General features: G+C 37.8%; 1 protein-coding gene across 9 annotated transcripts in view; it reads left to right on the top strand.

The window, feature by feature from the left end:
• Positions 1 to 13513, top strand: part of LOC139971031 (DNA repair protein RAD51 homolog 2-like) — a 278473-nt gene that overhangs the window by 185279 nt on the left and 79681 nt on the right. For all 9 annotated transcript variants that reach the window (XR_011794290.1, XR_011794284.1, XR_011794289.1 and 6 more), the window contains exon 11: positions 6088 to 6191. Coding sequence is in view for 2 of the 9 variants with exons in the window: in XM_071977185.1 (XP_071833286.1) it covers positions 6088 to 6188 (101 nt within the window). In the remaining 7 variants the exon portion in view is untranslated. The remainder of the gene's footprint in view (positions 1 to 6087; positions 6192 to 13513) is intronic.

The raw sequence follows: 13513 nt of genomic DNA, 5'->3' as shown, positions 1-13513 counted from the left end.
GCTGCAAATTTACCCACCCTTGTCAATAAAAACAGCCTTGTTTCTTCTTTCGTTTTTAAATATTCTTTCTGGCTTTAATAGACAATAAAAATGAAGGAAAATCAGTAACGGCACATTAGTTGTGCATTCCGATAGGAATTAACTAGATTTTTTTTTCTTGGACTGTTGGCAATGTATTTATTGAGGCTAATCATTTTCAATCTGTGAGTACTTTGTTGATTGAAGGTTCAAGATGGTACATCAAATTCCAGGATGTTCTCAAATTTAATATTTTTTATATTCCATTTTGGAAGGTCAAATGATAAGCAGGTATTAAAGATCTGTTTGATATGGCTAGACCTAATTGTTGGCACTCCTGTGGTTTCAAGAACTACTGGATCATGCTAATCTATTTTAAATTTATTAGAAATTGGTTAACGTTTCATCTAACATTACGATGTCACATTTTTGTGGGTTATGCAAGTATATGCATCCATTAGGGTCATGGAATCAGTATAACACATTATTTTTTTTTTTTTTTTTATTTAAGCACATATCTCTTCGATATATACTTTACGTCTTAAATCCGTTCACAAGTCAGTATTAAATATTAACTTTGACTCATGATCTAAATATCTCATTTTAGTAGTGACAGAATTACTGTCAAATATTCCCCCAAGTTGCATATTAAAGGCATTTTCACACTGATGTGAAAATTAAGTGTCTGCTGGAGACAATACGATGAGAAGCCAATCAAAGTCAATCATCGCTTGCTCCTTTAAAAGGGAACCGATTCCAAACATCGTCATATGACAAGAGATGTTTGTGGCGAACAACTTTCCCCAAAACAGCTTATTAGAGATATCTTATTCCGTTTATGGAGAGATATCTCAGTTCTAAAGTTCTTTTAAGAACAAAATGGAAGACTTGAACAAGTCTAAGTATGACATCGTGCAATCAGGGAGTTGTTACCATAACAACTCCCTGATCCAATCACCTACGCTTGAGTTTTGGTTCTCGTTGTATATATATGTAAGCTCTAATTGACATGACCTAACACTAAAAAATGTCAATAGGTTTTAGTGTCAAATGTTTCCACATTCAGTTTGAAAACATGTAAGGAACCCCCCCCCCCCCCAAGGATAAATTCAAAATTGTTAACCTTGTTTATGGGACTACAACATCACAGGCTGACTTTAAAAATGGAAGCCCCTTGACATGTTGAACAAATGGTATTAGTTCTAAGAGGGAGTAAAAATTGTTTATTTTAATTACATAATTGGGTGAGTGGCTCATCACAAGGATGATCCCTATCATATAAGATGATGGACAGGGTTTGCTTCTCCTTAAAGGGTGTGAAGACTTGCGCAAAAAGAAATGGCTAAATCTGACTGTAATCTGACCTAGTTTCAAATGAGGTGTAACAGAAGTGTTTGACACCACCATCGATCCCAGAACATACACACACAGCTTGCTACCGTCGGTAATTAGACACTAGTGTACAGTCAGTACATACAGCTGCGGTCAATACCCACAACACAGTGTACAAACGATACAGCGATGGACATCTCAGGTCCAGATAAAGAAAACAAGGTATGTTTCATTACTGTCTGCATTTTGAAGCGACAAGCAGAAAACTTCACTTGCAAGCAACGGAAAGTTACCTTTTTCAGAGCGCAGCACGCGGTTTGGAGCAAGTCTTCAATGCCTTTAACTTAGTGGATTTATATCCAGGAAGTTGTCATATATTTGATCACTTTGGAATCATATTTTGAGTACAAATTGTCGGTAGTTTTAGTAAAATTTCCATCCAAAAGAATTTAAAGGCTGCTTTAAAAGTTAGAATTTCAGGGATTTTGAAGAAAAGAAAAAAATCTCATATTCTGTCACTCATGTGATATCAGTTTCTGTTGAATGTGATTGACATGAGGTCGCTGGCAGTTCCTTCAACTAATCAGACAGATTACTGAAAGGTTTACTGTGGCAGTCAACCAGAACTGCGAGGTCTAGAATATTTAGAGAAATTTCAGAAAATTGATCAGTTTGGCATTTCACCGGCCATTTCATGCCGATGAAAACAGTCTTTTACTGCAGATTCAGGTCTTATAATGACCAAACTTTTCACAACCTCGGTAGCTCTCTAATTAGTTTCAATTAATTTCATTGTTAATGATGCGTTACACCAACTTCCCGAGTCGGTTTGTCACGTTTCACTTTCTGTACAGTCTTCCTTTGCCTTTGCAAATCCATAGGTTTTTTTTTTATAGGAAACCTTGCAATATACAAAGTCTATAGTGTGGAGTGAACAGTGTGTACGTGTTGATGGATATTTCATGGTTCGTCATTGCGCAAAAACATATTAAATTCACACAGAGGCATCGCTTTCTTGAATTCAGTATGTGATTTTTTTATAAGTCCAAGACTATGTCAGATTAATTTCCTAGGTGAATGCCAATGCATGAATGTACACAGGGGCGGCGATCTGTTTCAAATATTGGGGGGGGGACATTTGCTTGGATGCAGGCGAATTACTATCAAAGTGGAGCGCCACCATTGGTTGGCGCGCAGCGTACAAGAAAATTTTTGGTTTTGATAGCCCCCCAGATCACTGGAAATGGCACTTCTCGGGCTTGAAAATGACCCAGATGTACACTTTTGCCTGAGAACCAAGTTTTACCTAATAGATTTTTTTCTTCATTCATCATACCTTTTTTCAAGATTGTCACCAGTCACACATCATGTTCGACCTCATTGCATCTCCTGTGGATCATTGCTTTTGTAGGTAATTCTACGTAACGCCCCTTAATACCCGTCAGCCCCACTTTTCAAGGTTTTAAGCCCATTATTTGTCCAGAATTTGAATAATAAATTCACTTCAAAACATACCCATAATGTTGCACAAAATTTAATCTATGGACAACCAATATAGAAAACCCCCCTCAACCCCTAACAGACCGGTCAAAATTGCACGAGTAGAGGGAAGTATGATGAAGAATGTTGTTCAAAGAATTTTCGAAAATTCAGACACAGTTAAATTATTGGTGTAAAAATATTGAAACCTCTTATAACGGCTACTATAAAACTTCGATATCATAGAAAATCCAAAAAAAATATGCTCGAGGGGGAAGGCGGTCTCCACCCTTCACCCCCCCCCCACCTCCCTTGGCTAAGCACCTGCGGTTAGAAATCTTGTAGGAAACAGGCCAAATGGAAACCCAGTGAACCCATATCGATGTGGATCATATGTGTGATTGTACGCACTTACACTCATACACAAGATTCCAACCAAATTTCATTACGGATGCGGTCCGTCTAGCTATTCATTTCGAAAAAAAAGTAAAAACTACTTTAGGTCATATATAGTAACAAATTGTGACACGGTTAAACAGGCGCCTTGTGAGGAATTTGCCAAGGGAGGGGCAAAGCTTGTACCCAGACTATCTAAGCGTAGCGCCACCATAAGTTGGCGCGAAGCGCAAAAGAAAATTTTGGCCGAAAATGCCTCCCAGATTGCTGGAAATGGCACTTCCCAGGCCTTTTAAGTTGCATCTAAGCATTTTCTATTTTGAAATTACTAGCGATATCATAAAAAAATACAAAACATATGCTTAAAAAAAAACTATGCCACCAAATATTGGGGGGGGATATTAGATACTATATCCCCCCAACAAAAATATTGGGGGGACATGTCCCCCCCGTCCCCCCCATGATCGCCGCCCATGAATGTACAATCCTAAAGGTTGCTATTAACTTCATAGAATACAAGTATTAAAGGTAGTCAGTATAGGCCCCAAATTATAGCACGCTATAATTGCTAGAAGTGTTCAAAAAGAAATTTCCTGGAGATCTTTACACTCCAAATTGTTCTCAGATATTTTTAAGGAACACACAAGAAGATTGAATGTCCTAGTGAGGAAAATTTCCTTGAAGGTTGTAATGAAAACAGTTCAAGAATTTTGACCAAAGGTGTCCATATTTGAATATCTAGCATATTTAGGGTCAATATAGCATACCTCCAACCAGTATGGCAGTCATCATTATAATGTTGTAGAAACGATCCCTAACTCGTAATGCATTCTTCTATCATCATAGATTTGAACAGTCTTTACTGACAGTGCATGCATGTTGGCCACTTCTCTCAGGGTTCTGGAAAACTCAGAATTAAGCTTCACGATTTTAGAGGCAGAACACATGCACTGCTTTGCGATGTCTTAGGCATGACTTTGTACTGTAAGTCAAACATCGCTGTGCACTTGAAACAGTTGTTTTCAATCTAACTTGCATCCCAATTTGCATTTTGCTATTTCACAGAAAAATTTCCACAATTGTCATTAAAACAATCGACTTCGGCCACAGGAATCCTCCCTTGAATGAAGAAATCCCAGACGACCAAAAAATGTGACATTGCATTTGAAACCATCTTCTTTTACAAAATAGAGATGCATTTTTCTTCGTTGATCATTAATAATAATAATAAATTTTGTCCAAAATATTCTCCTCTATTCTTCATTCATTCAAACCCCAAACAAAACTTTAGAATTTTCAGATTCATACCCCCCCAAAAAAATGCCATTATTCTTGACATTTGTGGTATTGAACTTAACAAAGTTGCACATTTGTGGTTTAATGCATCAATGGTAATACATCACAATTTATGAACTCTCTTAATTTCAGGCTGTAACATACTTTCCACATCTCTTCTCTTGTGACCACCACAAAATTCTGTCAACATTTCACAAAGTTTAGTGGCTGTCTAATAAAATTCAGATTCCTCATTGCCTGATCTGGCATACACATTACAATACACAGGCGCTGTCTACTCAGTCAACCACTGTGTAATATGATGGGCAGCCAGCTAGACCTGTTTGGGAGCTTGCATGGGGGGGGGGGGGGAGAGGGGAGACAAGCGGCCATATTTCAGTAAATGTGCCAGTTTCAATGCCACACGTTTTATCAACATCAATAAACTAGCTTGAATGAAGACAAAGACTTGCTTTGGACTGTGTGGACAGGAGGTAGGAGCCCTGGGGGCACGTGCACCCCCCACTTTTTCCCAAAATAGCAAATGTGCCCTACTGGCAAATAAAATGTGCCCCTTTGATGAAGAACTGTGTTTTGGATATCTTAAGCCTTTGTTAATTTTAATATTTTATTTTAATTATTTATTTTTAGTCTTTACATGCTATTTTTAAATTGGCATCCCATATTTTTTTGTTGCAGCTCATTCTACTAGCATATTATTCTATACTGTACAGATGTAGGTTGATAGAGTCACATGCACCATAATAGTATCAATAGCATACTAACACATCATGGTAGTTGTAGAATGAGAAAGTGCCCCTCTGATGTTGTGCCCCCCCAACTTTTTGGAAGCTTCCTGCCCCCAGTGTGTGGACATGCCCCCACCCCCATTCTTCCCTGTCTTCTTTTCAAATTTTTTACACACACAAGTAAATAGAAGTTCTGCCAAGCTGCATCATCTAGCATCCTGTTTTCTGTTTTAGTTTCTGTCTGTTTTTCGTCTGAAGTTCTGCAGGTTCTTCTCATCATAAATTCAAACTCTATTATTGCAACTTTTTTTTTTACATTAGTAATTCTACAACTCCTTGCTTTTCTATTTTAACCCCAACATGATAATGCCCATTAATGACAGATTTTGATTTACAGGGAACATTACCTAGTGTACCATTACCCCCCAAAGAAACAAGAAAAACCTGAAAAAAATCCCAAAATGAAAACTTACTCCTTGTACCTGTCAAAGACTATTGCTGTATAACCCATGTGGTACCTACCAGGTGGCTTAACTTTTAACCCCTTAAAAGTCACTTTGAAGAGGAGAGACTTTTCCCCGGGATGCCTCCTTCTTTTTCGTTAACGTTACCCTCATTTCTATGCTTTTTAATGTCAAGTCTTCCCTAATTCTCATTCTCTCAAGGTAATAGGATCAGCTGGTGAAAAACATTAAAAGCAGTTCTTTTTATGATTCAAAGTAAAAACTTTGTGACAACCTATCATCAAATCTCTCCCTTGGAAAGGATATTTCGGGGTTATTTTAATTGACTGTTTTTCTTGTTTCTTTCTTCTTTTCCTTTATGTGCGGAGTATCAGATCACGAGGAGAGAGAAAGCTGGATGCAGGTTAGCGGAGTTGATCCGGGTCAACAGAAGATCTGTGTCAGGGGATCTGATGACACCGCATCGGGTCATTGAGGGGTGAGTCTGCAGGGGGTAGTGACAGGGCTAGCCTGGCAGGAGTTTGGACTTTACTACTATTGGTAGCTACTTTACTGCTATTGGTAGCTACCTGAAAGTAGCTCACTTTGTATAATGCATCCCACTGCCAGGCTTGTGAACAAACAAACGACATAATATATGATCACTTTGTTGATGTTGCCAGAGCTGGGGCCTTTTGTCTTAAAAAAGCTGTGCTCCTATAATTAAGCATAAGAGTAGATTTCATGACAATTCTGACAATTTAAAAAAAAAATAATTTGGAAAAGAACTCCTTAGACAGAAAGCGGTCTTAAAACCAGTAACATTAAAGTCCTGTATTTTACCCAAAGAACTTCTCCAATTCATTCCTTATATAATCAATTATATGCGGGTAAGGGGGGGGGGGGTAGGGGAGGGTTAGCAGTGACACTATCTTGCAGACTGTGTATAAACTAGGGATCACACCCACATTTTATTCGATACAACCCAAAAGCGGCAGGGAAGGAATTTGGAGAGAAGTTCAGCATTTTATGTATAATTTGGCATCCTACAATAAAAGTAATAAACATCAGTTACTTTTACGATGCTCAAGCGACCAAAAACGTGGGAGGAGCCTGCAAGGGCTTATGGATTACAGCTTACACATCGGGTGGCTTCCAATTCAACATTTTAACTCAAATTTGGAAGCTTTTCAATTTAGAAAGTCATTTCAGATGGGAAAACCGTAGATTGCTCTTGGATGAAAAATCCACCTCACTATGAGCCGGCCGGAATTCGAACCCGGAACCTCCCGATTGCTATTAGCCCCATTGCTTCAAATGCCCCCGCCTTTATCCACTCGGCCACATGTAGCACCGGTATAGATTATACCAAAATCAATCTCTGACAGTATTGTGTCACAAGATATAAATAGTGCATGGAATGAAGATCATCCTCTTTTTAGTTTGTTCAATAATAAATAAAATTACAAAAGCAAAGAATAAGGTGTTTATACTTTATTTAGTATACCCCGTAGCACACTGTATAATAAAGGTTTTCATTGTAGCGTTGCAAGTTACAAACCAAATTCCTAACTGGGGTGTCTATCTAGTATGCACTGCCAATTCCAGGGTCTCGGTGGAATAGTCTACACTTTGGCATTTCAAGCTGGGGTAGCTAACTATAAGAGGGACATTGACCTTTTGCAAATATCAGTTCATCATCCCCACCCTCCCCCCATACCCCCCCACAAATTCAAACACCCTATAAAGTAGTGACTGTTCAGACTTGTTTTGTTTCATGACTAAATAAAGGTGTATATTTATTTTTCGCAGCTGTTTGGTAGATGAACAGATGTTTTGTTTGGTTGTGTGTTGTGTGTGGATTCATCAAGTCACTCAAGTGACCCCGTGTCATTCTGTGTTTGTTGATGCAATCAACAGATGGTTCGCATATGTATGTAATATCTAAACATAAAAGCTGTACATAAAATAAAGCGATTTTTTGGGGGGGTTTAAAAAGAAAAGAAAAAGAGGATAAAAAGGCATAATGTTATCAACAGCTGGTCGCTAATACCCTTGGGTGTATGCTCAAGCCTTTTTCCAGATTTTTTATGTTGACTTTTGACCTTTTGGATTCACCTGCAAGTTGAGCATTCAAAAGATGTTGACTTGCTTCTCAGTATATTCTCATATTCTAGCATTATATACATACATATATATATATATATATATATATATATTTTTTTTTTTAGCAGTAAGTCTAAATCACATGGATATACATATACAAAATCCTAATAGAGTCATGTAGAGATACAGCATACCAACTAAATTAATGTGGTAACCCTGGACATGCCGTGAAGTAGTGTCCATCCCAGTCTTACTGCTCTACAACCACCACCCCTCCCCCCTCCCACCCTGGTCCTCTCTCCAATCTCTAACTTTCCCCAACCAAGAAAAAGCACACTCAGTCCCTCCCTACACAAAATAGTTCAATACCCTACCTGTTTTCTTCTCCGACCCAACCCAGCGAGTGATAGGTTAGAGTAGCCGCTCCCTGCACAACCTTAACCAAAGAAATGGTATAACAGCTGGCATTCATCTGCTGTTGTAAAATGTATGCCTATAATTACTTGAAAAGAGGATTTAGGGCTGGCACCACATGCCCTCCGGTTTTATGAAGAACCTCAAAAGTGCCCGTTTTCATTCGTAATCATAAGTATCCTGTTTCTACAGTCTGGTAATGAGTAAACTGCCCTTTTATTGCAAAAGTTAGGAAAATATTATCATCATTGAAAAGTGCTGATTTTTTCAAAAACACACCATTACTGCAAATTTGCGGTTAAAGTATGCACAGAGGATCAATTTCGTCTGCAAGTTTGGAGGTGTCCAACTGGCCCTCAAAGTTTGTTCCTCCTCCTCCTCCTCCTCCTCATCATCATTTAACCCCCCTTCCACTGCCTCTGATAGCCATGAATCCTCCCCCCCATCCCCTTCCACTACCTCTGGTAGCCATGCTAAACCAGATGTATAATCATGGTCACTATTTTTAGCTGAATAAATCAAGAAAAACTGCAATGCTGGCAATAATGTGTGTGTATGTTGTGTGTGTGAGACAGTCATTAGAGATGCTGAGCCAACAGATAGATGATGTCATAGCAAACTCAAAATAGCAACATCACCTACCTACACAGAGTATGTATAGATCAAAGTTGTTACTTATAGACTAGTAGATTGCTGTAGCTGCATGTGCAGTCTATACTCCTACGCAAGCCTCATTCACTGGCCATTGTGCTATGTAAACCTACTGTGACCTGTTTCACTTTCTTAAAACTTGGCACAAGACATTGTCAGGAAATTAGCAGTGATGTAAAAGGGAAAGTTTAATTTTCCCCTCACTTCCCAAACTGTCCAGAAACGGATCACATCCATCGCCAAATCTGCATCATACTGATATATAATCAACTGCTCATAAATATTTGAAACTGATGTCATCAAATTGATGATGATCAGATTAAGAACAATAAGGAAAAACAAAGAACCGAAGAGAAATTATTAAGGAAAAAGAGGGACTTAATTAATGTGTAGGCTGGTAATATAGATTAATTATCTTACGGAGCAAATTTAACTGGGACGTTGAGCTGGCAAAATGGAACACACTCGCATATCGCGTTACGAATCCGGGATAGCTTGGAATAATGGACTGAACAATGCTTGAAAATAGAAGACTAACTTGTTGGATAGAAGTAATGTTGTCAGCATAAAACACAAATTCGACAATTGCAAAATTCTTTTCATACTGGAAATAGCTGGGTTGAGACTTTCAAAGTGATGTTACCTAAAAAATGATTGAAACAGTGACAAAATTTGGTGTCCCTCAAAATAAATTTTTGGAAAACTTTTCATTTATATATTTTTATATTTACAACCCTTTGAAATATTACAGTTTGCACGATTTCTTTATTCCATTGTGACTTTTTGTTAGCGGAAGTAACAGATGGTGCTTCAGATACCTTTTCTTTCCTTTAGCAGTAACAGTAAAAGAGTTGTGGAAAATACACCAACAAATGTTAGCTGTAAAAAGATGTATCTTGACAAATGAACTTATAGCAAGCAACTCTTGTGCTAGAATTATCCAGATCAATTTAAGAACGGAAAGCTAGCTATCTCTTTCCAAATCAGTGTTCCTGAGAATTATGAAGCACATACTAGTCATACTCAATATTCCTCCCAGGACCACTGTTTAGTGTCCACACCCCACGAGGAGAGTGTACCTAAGCATGTGACCACTTTCTCAAAGATGAAGTCATCTTATAGTGCAGCCATTTTGATGAAAGAACAAATTACAAACCCCCATTGCGCAACCAGAAATATCGCAAAATCCCCTCAACACAATAGTGATATTGAATAACTCAAGAGAATCTGATTCCTGGTGAGTTTTGAAGCTGGAACCTACTCACTGATGGGTAACTTAGAACCTCACTGGTGGGTAACTTAGTATATTACTGGTGGATAACTTAGAACGTCACTGGCGGGTAACTAAGTATATTATTGGTGGATAACTTAGAACATCACTGGTGGGTAACTTAGTATATTACTGGTGGGTAACTTAGTACCTCACTGGTAGGTAACTTAGTACCTCGCTAGTGGATAACTTAGTGTATTACTGGTGGGTAACTTAGTACCTCACTGATGGGTAACCTAGTATCTCACTGATCTGTAACAGCACCTCACTATTGGATAACTAAGTACCTCATTGATGGGTATAAACTTAGTACCTCACTGATGGGTAACTTAATATATTACTGGTGGGTAACTTAGTACCTCACTGATCTGTAACATAGCACCTCACTATTAGGTAACTATAAGTACCTCCCTGATGGGTAACATAGTACCTCATTGATGGGTAACTTAGTACATCACTGATGGGTAACTTATTATATTACTGGTGGGTAACTGAGCACCTCACTGATCTGTAACATAGCACCACACTATAAGGTAACTAAATAGTGGTACCTCACGGTGAGTATCTTACTGATGGGTAATTGGGTCATTAGTATTATTTTTAGCCATGTGGTGTTCTTATACTTGGAGAAAAATTTACAACTCAATAATGTGCATGGAGAAAACAGTTGTCCTTTAAAAGTAATAAAGTATTTATTGTTGAAGTAATAATTTTTTGATGGTCTTTACCCACCTGTTGCTCCACTTTTGCTAATAAACAGTCAAGCCATTTTCCATTTTTAACCTAATTAAAATAAACAAAAATCGCAAGAGCACCTGTTTTGTGACCTTTTTAAGTACATTGCTGGGAAGGAGGCAATAACTCAACATTTTATCACAAAGGTGATTAAACTCAAAAAAATTGCATTTTTCAGAAGTCTGATGGGTACCACACCCTACCCTACCATTAAAGGATTAAAGGATGAGAAACATGAAAATGTAAGGTATCTCCAAGTCCACCGACAAAAACTCCCGACGCAAATAATGTAAACCAGTGTTGTCATTCAGATTTCCGATTGGAACGTAGGCATTAGGGGTCTCTGAATGAATATTTTGACAGATCATATTAAATTTGATAGATCATATGAAATTTGCAGGACACCAATGTTTTTGGTTATTGGAGTAAGTGGTTGATCATCTGTTGCCTAGTAACCACTAAATGGCCCATGGCATTTCCATGGTTTTTATAAAAATACATTTATGCATCTCTCATCCAGTTAGTTTGACTAATTGATATAGTTATATTTGACGCTCATTATCATTCGTGAGATTGCTGCAATAAATTACAAAGCTTCACATTTCCTCTAAGAGTGGACAAATGATGCACTATGCACAGGTCCCTCATCCATAGGTGATAAACGGGTGTGCAAATGTTTATTTTCAATTGGCAAAAAAAAGTGTGATACAAGTAGAGGAATAGGTTACGGAACACTGGTTTATATGCGTGTATGTATTTTAGATCCTCCTGCAAGCGAGAACTCGCGAAGAAGCCTCATTGGCTTATCAAAGCCGCAAGCTGACCGAAGTCAGTCTCTTAGATTCTTATTTGAACGTCCATGATTATGAATTGTCAATTGTCAACAACTCTGTAACTGGACGACATACATTAATCTTGGAGTAACTCAAACTCGGGACCTTATGATTGAAAGGCACCGGCGTTAACCACTAAGCTAACACTCCCTCACTTGATCATCCACCTATTCTTGTGTGTCATGGCATTCATGTTGCCAACCATCCCTCTCTCACACACACACACAGCTGTGTTTTACATCCAGACCGAGGACCCCATTGTTTTTTGCCATTGTTCAAACCCACGTACCGTAACCTTAATAATACCCTTTGTCCCCTTAACAACAGAATTCTTGCGAGGATGTGGCGATTCTTTGGAAATCACATCTGAGGACCTGGAATTCTTTTGTTCAAGTCCTCAGTCAGAATACAAAACAAACACGTGCATACATATATTTTTGCACAAAGTTTGCAAACTTTCTTCCCCTTTCTCCTAAAATAGTCAAAACTACTACTGAGCTTACAAATGTAATAATAATAAAACCCTCAACAGTCTGGACAACATTATCATTAACAGGCCTTGACAAGATATGAGAATTCCCTTTTAACTGCTTTGAATAATGTCTGTGTAATAAAAGCCCATTGAAATACAGTGGACTGTAACTAACTTAAAAGTTCCATTAAATTGCCATAATTTATATGATGGCATCTCTCTAAAAGGTAAAGTAACATTTCCTTCAATAGTGATAAATTATATATCAAACCTATCATCGTTAAATACTTATTTTATTACTGACCCTTCCTGCAGCGGTCCAGACATACAACCCTACAAAAAACAACTAATTCTTACCTTAAGTCCACTTTGCCTCATATATTTCGTTAGTTTTTAGTTCTAAATCTTAAAATCTCCCTTGATAAATTTACCTTTCTGATTTTTCTTTTGGGTATAGAAAATATTAAAAGACACTTATAGCAGTACAGTTATATATTTTCTAGTGCCACATTCCATTAAGCGAGTGCTTTATCATTGGGGATCCGGGATTTGTGAGGGTCATGAGGTCATGAGAAACTTGGGCAGTATTTCGGCCCATACATAGGACAAACTCCTACAGCCAAAAACTGACCAATCCCTGATTTGTATGGAATGAAGGAATGCTGTAATTGTTCATAACAAATTGGTTCAGTTTTCACATTTGAAAGCCATTTAAGCAATATAGGGGGCTGATTTTTGTTTTAGACTTTTTGTTCTCTTCGCGTAGTATTTATTGTTTTACAGTCAAGCCATAGATCTCAAACAATCTGAAACTGATGTGGGTAGTTTTGTGCTTCTAGGTGGTTTCCAAGTTGAATGCTACAGTTTTAAAGCAGGAAAGAATGGTAGCTAGGGTGGGGAAACAGAATGACCAGTGAGGTAAGGGTATAGGGGAAAGAGTGAAACAACTCAAATGGCAGAATTTTTGTCATAATATCATAGTCCAATAAGAAAGGTATGTTTTTAGTTCTACTAATTTTTCTATAGCTATTCCAGTTTTCACGATATTCACCTTTATTCACCTTGATCTCTGGTATGACACTTTAAGTCCAGTTTAATGTTAATCCATTGTTCATCAATTCTAATATAATAACTGAACCAAAACATGTTCTTTTTGATTCTATATGAACAGCAGAGTCACCTTGGATTGACATTCAACATAACATGTCCTTGACAAATAAATTTGTGACAGCATTGTATCAAAATGTCATTCAGCAGGCCATAAAAAGTCTCTTGTTTTACTTTTACCCATTGAGTTTTGTGTTGCATCTGAGGAACTGATCAGATCAGGGAGCTGCTAG

This window comes from Apostichopus japonicus, chromosome 8, assembly GCF_037975245.1.
Source record: "Apostichopus japonicus isolate 1M-3 chromosome 8, ASM3797524v1, whole genome shotgun sequence".
NCBI classification, from domain to species: domain Eukaryota; kingdom Metazoa; phylum Echinodermata; class Holothuroidea; order Aspidochirotida; family Stichopodidae; genus Apostichopus; species Apostichopus japonicus.
This window is presented reverse-complemented; position numbering and strand designations above follow the sequence as displayed.